Source organism: Trachypithecus francoisi, unplaced genomic scaffold (assembly GCF_009764315.1).
Source record: "Trachypithecus francoisi isolate TF-2019V2 unplaced genomic scaffold, Tfra_2.0 Lachesis_group16, whole genome shotgun sequence".
NCBI classification, from domain to species: domain Eukaryota; kingdom Metazoa; phylum Chordata; class Mammalia; order Primates; family Cercopithecidae; genus Trachypithecus; species Trachypithecus francoisi.
Window position 1 is genome coordinate 78,847,418 of NW_022681461.1, and position 7,922 is coordinate 78,855,339.

At 43.7% G+C, this 7,922-nt stretch overlaps 1 protein-coding gene across 2 annotated transcripts in view; it reads right to left on the reverse strand.

Annotated features, from left to right (window-relative positions):
• The window catches only part of RAD23B (RAD23 homolog B, nucleotide excision repair protein), a 49,458-nt gene extending 41,828 nt beyond the window's left edge, over nt 1-7,630 (reverse strand). The window contains exons 1-2 of one of the 2 annotated variants that reach the window (XM_033237889.1): nt 7,462-7,630; nt 7,076-7,244 (exon numbers count right to left, since the gene is read on the reverse strand). In XM_033237889.1, the coding sequence (XP_033093780.1) occupies nt 7,076-7,141 (66 nt within the window). In that variant the 5' untranslated portion in view covers nt 7,142-7,244; nt 7,462-7,630. Of the gene's footprint in view, nt 1-7,075 lie in introns of both variants that reach the window. The other variant, XM_033237888.1, reaches the window with a different exon arrangement.
• Nucleotides 7,631-7,922: the final 292 nt, after the last annotated feature.

Here is a 7,922-nt window from a genome sequence, read left to right on the forward strand (position 1 = left end):
ACCTTGTTCATTGCTTTTACACACTGTTCAAAATTTCTGATTATGTCAATCTAAGAGAATGAGAATATCTCATTCATACAAACCTTTTAAAGAAAGGATAGTGAAATGATCAAAATAAAAACTGATGAAAGAAGGTTGTTTAAAAACTGCAAAACTTATTTCTAATTTCACAATTCACTAAATATTTCCATGCCCATGATCTCACCTGATTTTCACTACCGTTAGGAAAGCAGTTCAATTATTATTACTCCCATTTTAATAATGAGGAGAAAGATTTTTTAAGAAGTATTGTGCTTAAGGATGAAGCACAAGTACAAAGTTGTGAGGACTCCCTTTTAGGAACAGTATGGTGGATCTGAAAAGAGCAAGATGTGGAAAAAAGGAAGCAGAATTAAGAGATACTCCTGAATTTTCTTGAGAAGCAGGGAAATAGGGCAGCAGATAAAGAGGGATATGGAGATGAGGGAGTGTATCATTAAGATGGGGAAAAATTGTTTGTATACCCTAGAAATGGGAAAAATCAGTGATGAAGAGAAAAGAAGATCTGATGGAGTGATGTCCTTCACACACGACAGGGGATGAAGTATAGTGGAAAAGTGGAAGGACCTGCCTTAGATAGCACCATCTACAATTCAGAACTATCTACAGTAAGAGGAGGCTAGTAGGTAGGTAGCTATGGTAGGACCTTGTAGACATTCTGTCTCTTTTATTTCTAAATTCTCAATCAAATAAAGACTAGAGTTGTCAAATGAAAATAAGGAAGGTAGATGATATGAAAGCATCCTGTGGCAGTGGAAGAGTGACTAGTAAACTGGAGGACTGTCAGGTGCTGCACACTAAGGACCCAACTAAGGTTCCTTCGTGTGTCTTAGTGTTCCTTAATGCTCATGAATTTAAGTTCCTTAATGTTCATAAATTTAAGCGAGACAAGTCAATGCGGCTACAGGTGCATCTCTGGCCACTCAGGTGCAAGTACAAACACTGAGTTGAATTTAATCACATTTGAGGCTTTCTAAGCAAGAACAATGGAGGGAGAGTGGGACCACATTACCAAGCACTGTTAATACTATTTCAAAATTCATATACCAATAATTTAGTACTTTCATACTAGTATTCTCATTTTACAGCAGAGGACCAAAAGGCACATACTGAGTAACTTGCCTGAGGTCACAAAGCAAGTGGTACAGCCAACTACACCTCTCAAAACATATCCTAATTCCATCTCCTCTTCTCTACATCTCCAAATCCTCTACATCTCCACTGCCACTGCCCTGGTTCAAGCTTCAATTACTTAAAACTACTGCACAAGCCCCCTAACTGATGTCTCTGCTTTTCACTCTTGCCCACTCCACAGCATCAAAGTAACCTTTAAAAATCCTAAAAGAAATATTTCCTGGCTGGGTATGCGGGCTTGTGCCTGTCATCCCAACACTTTAGGAGGTTGAGGCAGGAGGATCACTTAAGGCTGAAGTTGGAGACCAGCCTGGGCAAAACATCAAGACCCCATCTCTACAAAAAATAAAAATTAGCTGGGAGTGGTGGCATGCCCAAATAGTCCCAGCTACTGGGGAGGCTTAGGGTGGAGGATCACTTGAACCTAGGAGTTTGGGGCTGCAGTGAGCTATGATCATGCCACTGTACTCTAGCCTGGGTGACAGGGCAAGACGCTGTCGAAAAAGGAAGGGAAGTGAGGGAGGGAAAGGAGGGAGTGGGGAAGGGAGGAAAGAAAGGAAGGAGGGAAGGAGAGGAAAAGAGAGGGAAGGGAGGAAGGGAGAAAAGAAGGGAGGGAGGGAAAAAGAGAGAGAAAAGAGAGACAGAGATAAATAAACAAAGATTTCTGTCCTGCTTGTAAATGTTTCCAATTTTACCCTGAAAACCCCTAGCCTACAATGCTCTGGCCACTTGCCTAACTCACTCTCTTATCTCTTATCCATCACCTTAGCAATGCAGGCTTTTTTAGTTCCCAAAACACATTCTTAAAGGTCTTTGCCCTAGCAGTTCCCTACAGAAAACACTCTCCTTATCTCAAGTGCTCATTTTTACTCAGCTCTCAGCTTAAATGTCACCTTATTCAGAAAGGCCTTCAGTGACTAGCAAATTTAAAAGTAGCCACCCAGACTTCCTGAGTTCAGGAGTTCGAGACCACCCAGGGCAACATGGTGAAACCCCATCTCTACTAAAAATACAAAGAAATTAACCAGGTGTGATGGGGCACACCTCTAGTCCCAGCTACTTGGGAGGCTGAGGCAGGAGAATCGCTTGAGCCCCAGAGCCGAAGGTTTGAGCCGAGATGGTGCCACTGCACTCCAGCTTCGGCTGCAGAATGAGACTCTGTCTCAAAAACAAAACAGCCACCCAGTAAAGTATTATCAAATACTTTATCCTATTTCAACTTTCTGCATAGCACTTACACCATTACCTGGTTTTTAAAATTTGTTTTTTGACAGTTTTATCCCACTAGAATGCACATACCATCACAGCAGGGCCTGACATCTAGTAAGTACACAGAAAGTATTTATTAAATAAATAAATCAACATGCAAACCCACTACATTGGGGGATTACTGCCTTGCCAGTTTATCAAAATAATATATTCAATTCATTCAAAGATCTTTACTAAATGCCTACTGTGTGCCCGGCATCAAAACAGCAAAGGTCTGGCAAAAAGTGTACAAGATTTCTCAGTTTCTTCCTGTATCTTGTTCTACCAATATGCCAAGAACTCTTAATTTCACCTCTGTGATGCAGTATTTTTAATACATTTACTACTTATTGCCTTAATCTAGGAAACTTCTATAATATGAAATTGTATCTAGCATGACTATATTGAAAATACAGTAAACCACAGGAATAATTCACTGATAAATGATGACTAGTAAATACTGTATTATAATACAGAACAAGTACTAAAGCAATATACACACACACTTTTGTTTTTCTTTTTTTTGAGATGGAGTTTCACTCTTGTTGTCCAGGCTGGAGTGCAATGGCGCCATCTCAGCTCACCGCAACCTCCTCCTGCTGGGTTCCAGCAACTCTCCTGCCTCAGCCTCCCAAGTGGCTGGGATTACAGGCATGCATCACCACGCCCAGCTAATTTTCTATTTTTAGTAGAGACCAGGTATCACCATGTTGGTCAGACTGGTCTTGAACTCCTGACCTCAGATGATCCACCCGCCTCGGCCTCCCAAAGTGCTGGGTAAAGCAGTATTTTATAACAATCACATTATAGAGATAAACCACAAAATTAGGTAATTCTTCACAGCATACTAATATGCTATTTACAGATATTAAAACAATGATATCTTTACAATTCTCTTAGCAAACACATCCAATGTATATGTAGAATTTTAATGTCACTTATATAGTAATCCAATCACATTTCATCTTTTGCATTTGAAGTCTCATCTCAAATTTACTGAGTTCTGTTTTTAGTTGTTCAAAGCAAACAGTGTCAAGAGTTAGACTGCAGGATTAATTTGTATACCACATACTCTTTCTTGTCACCATTTCAGTGATGCAATAAAATAATGCACTGTATTTTTTTTATCTCAAAAGGTTTATTCTTAAATCTACCTTTCTTAATGGCTTCAAGCAACAGTAATATAAAAAACTAAGTGACTATAAAACTGAGCTTAAAAACTATTCCATTTCCCTGTAAATGTCCATGACACCATTAAACTTAAAAAAAAAATTTTTTTTTTTTTTGAGACAGAGTCTCGCTCTGTCGCCTAGGCTGCAGCGCAATGGCGCAATCTCAGCTCACTGCAACCTCTGCCTCCAGGGTTCAAGCGATTTTCCTGCCTCAGTCTCCCAAGTAGCTGGGACTACTCGGGAGGAGCATGCCACCATACCTGGCTAATTTTTTGTATTTTTTTAGTAGAGATGAGGTTTCACCGTGTTAGCCAGGATGGTCTCAATCTCCAGACCTTGTGATCTGCCCGCCTCGGCCTCCCAAAGTGCTGGGATTACAGGCATGAGCCACCGCACCCAGCCTAAACTTCAGAATTTTAAAAAATTTCAGAGAAGCAGTGGTCTACTAGACATCTCAAAATGCTTTAATATGTAGGCTACTTAAATGTCTCCCAGAATTTTTACAGTCAAAAAAAAAAAAAAAAGCACACAATGAAGAACATCTAGCAATGGTCTCCCTATCCCACACACACCACCTTCTCATTTTGTTTCTGTATTGTTTGAATATTTTATAAGACGGTTTGCATTACAATTGTAAAAACAAAGACCTTTGTAAAGGTTAACACTAAAGGCAGTGGTCATGTAATGTATCACGGTAATAGTCAAGTAAATGGTACAAAATGTCTAATAAGTCTAAGAAAGTTTTGTTAAAACTAGGGCAAATAAAAACACTTTAAAACAAATTATCTTGCTTTTTCCAGTGTGTATATTCCCTACTCTATAGCTACTGAGATTTGACTAAGTCAATAAGGCTCCCAGAAGCCCCAGGTCACATTCTACAGGTCCCTGTATTCCTCCAGTCCTGCCAGCAAAGTTCACTAAACATTTACTTGTTCAACAAATGAATCACTCCCATGATTCCCCTTATCGCACAGTCCTTTCTTCCATTTTTGCTCATGCTCATCTCAAGCTCACAAGAGCTTCTATACTGGCTACGTAAGTCACTTAATTTTCTTGGTTCCTTCTTAAACAAGGACAAATCTCTGAGTCAACCAAAAACAGGTCTCAATAAGATCCAATCTTGTCTTTATTCTAGATCTATTTCTAATATCCTTGGTTACCTAGTTCTCACAACAACTTACAAGCAGGACACTTACTGTTGCTCTATTAAATATAATTTTCTTTGTGTATTTCTTACTGGAACTCTAAAGTGTCGTATCAAAAACAAATATTAAATAAAACACACTACAAATATGGAATTGAAAACACTGTCATGAAAACTATTTCCTAAAGTCATTAAAATAAAAACTGACAAGTCATTAAATATATCCCAGGGGAAATGCTTTAATTTCGTGCCCCAGACTAACAGTATTAGTTTTTTTATACTAATAGAAACAAAATTATATTTATTTATGTAAATAGCAGCAAAAGCTGTAGAAGCCACTCCCTAACAATGGGCTTTTCAAAAATATACTTCCCGAAGTATAACATATTACTTTTCCTTGAAAATAAACTGGAAAACAGTAAAAACAGTTAAGAATTTATATAAACACTGGTACAGCATTGACTCTCAGTTAACACTGCATGTGTAAAGTACCTAAAACGCTAAACAAATCCTACAGAACATAAATACTTCAGTGGAGCTGTTGAAAGAGTCACTGCATAACTTCAATATACCCACAAATATTTACCAAAAAGCCACAATATTTCTTTAGGTTTCAATAATTCTGAAATTAACTGAGTATTATAAGCCAATTAAGTTACTGTGGCATCAACATTTGTTACCACAAAGAACCAAAGTCAAATAGGCATTTTACGTAGTTTGTCTGAAATCATCAAACTCCATTTTAACTTTCACCCTTCAACTTATTAATGCACATTAAGCAGTAAAGAAATACTCAAGAGGAATCTGATTCTATTAGTGCTGTCAGTCCACAGGGTGTTGTCAATTACTTCTGAGGACACTGAAAAGTTTCTCATGTATAATTGAGATCTACTGTTCCTTTAAGAAGTTAATCACACAGCATACACCTACATATATTCTGAAATCAAATAATTTTGTACCAAAATCCCAAAAAGGTTGTTTTTTAAAAAATTAAAGATGTACAAAACTTAAGATTAAATGAGATAAGTAAAACGTAACACTGTATCTCCACTCAAAGGAATCCATTGTTTAAATAATCGATTCCACTTACTGACCACCAAGTAAACACATACCATTTAATCTTCACATCTCTGCAAGGCAGGTATTATCCCTATTATACAGAAGATGAAACTAAGACAGCGTAATTTGCCCAAGGTCATAGCAAATAAGTTACAAAACCACAAATGGAACTCAGGTCTACTTAATTAACAACAAAGCCCCTGATCTCCACCCAAAATAGAATCAACTACTTTTAAAAATAGAGTTGGGCAGAAAGCTGCTGGTTTAAACTTAGTATTATGACAATCTTAGCGGTGTATTCCCGAACATAAGCAATAAATTCTCACACGGCGTTTTTAGCTTCTTGGCATAAAGTTGTACTGACCTCAACAGTGTCTCTTTATGCAGTCACAAATACAGAAAAATGTATAATGTGGACTTCTGAAATGTTTAAGGCTTTAACTGCAGAAGAGATTCAAAGTTTTTTTTTTCTTTTTTCCCCCTTGAACCGCTACTGTTTGGGGGATCGGGGGAGGGTGGGTGCAGGGTTCCAACTCCTACAATTCCAAGATTTCTAATGCAGAAAACCCGTTAAATCTGAAGTTTAGTTTGAGCCTGGATGGATTTGAAGGGTTCTAACGCTAAAACCACCACTAAAGAGGCCTCAAAGTGCAATCTACGCAAGGATGTGGGTTTGGTGGCGGGAGGAAGGCAGCAGAACGATTCATCTGCAAATAAAAGGGTTAACAATTGTGAAGGGAAAGGGGCAAATTCATTTTCACCACTATTCACCTCTCACCACTCACTCGGCGGCAAACGGAACCTGATACTTTTTTTTTTTTAAGGCTCATCTTCTCGGGTTACCAACTCTGGGACCTAAGCGCCTAACCAGGTCCACACATGGGTAGTGGCGACGCCTACGTCTCCCTCCCCCACCTGTGCACCCACACCAGAAAGCCAGGCCCCACGGCCGAGACGGCCTGGACCTCCCCATCCCCCTCCGGCCCCGCTAGCACGAGCTCCTAGGCCCAGGCCCGCGGGCGTGCGCTCCACGCCATCTGCCACCAGGCCTTCGGCGTCCGGCCACTGCTTCCCCTTTCTCCTGCCACAAAGCCCGTGGCCAAGCCAGGAGAGTTGGCTCCGCTGTACGCCGCCAGGGCCAGGGCCGGCACCGGGACTCAGGGCCCTCATCGCGCCCTCCGGGGCTTGCCCCGCTGGAGCGCGCCGCCCGGCCCTGCGAACTCCTGGGGCTCCCCGCGGCCCGCACGCGGCCGCCCCTGCCCCCGGCCCGCGCGCGTACCGTCTCCTCGGGGTCGATGTCTATCTTGAAGGTCTGCTGCTGGAGGGTCTTCAGGGTGACCTGCATGGTGCCGCCGCACAGCTCTGCTGCCGGGCCTGCGCCGGGTGCTGGCCGCTGGGCGGGGTCTGTGGCCTGGCGGGGGCCCGGGGTCGCCCGCGCTCCTCGCGCTCTGGGGAGGAAGGCGGTGGGGGTGGGGGCTTGTCACATTCGCCCAGCGGAGCGGCCTCTCCCCCAGCCCGTGCCCCGCACCGCGCCGCTGCCTCCGCGACTGCGGCCTTCCCCGCGAGCTCGGGCCGCCGTGCTTCCTCACGCGCCGAGCGCCAGCCACCGAATCTGCAGGAGGCGCAAGGGGCTCGGCGAGACAAGCAGGGAATCCGCTAGCTCACCACAGGATGGTGGCCGCCATCATCGTGACTCGCCGAGACGTGCCCCCTCCCCCACGCGAAAAACCTGGGGGGATGGGGCCGGACGGGCGGAGCGCGCAGGCGTGGGGGTGCGGCGACGCTCTGCGCAGGCGCGGCAGACGACTCCGCCCCGGAATTGGGGGCGGGGCGGAAGGCGGCTCTGGAATGTCGGCGGCCTGGACCCGGATTGCGCAGGCGCGTTCCGTGGGCGACAGGGGCTCTCGGGGTTTCCTCCTAGCGACTATTGCTGGGGCGTTTTCTCCGCCCGCCGCAGCTCCGCGTCTGCAGACTCCGCCCGACTGCCGAAGTTACGCAATATGTAGCCCGGGAAGCGCTACGTGGAGACCCGGCAGAGTGGATGCGGAGCCCTGGAGCGGGGGAGTAATCGGGGCGGAGTTTAAGTGAAAGGATGGCGGTAACCACAGTTACGGGCCAGCACCGGC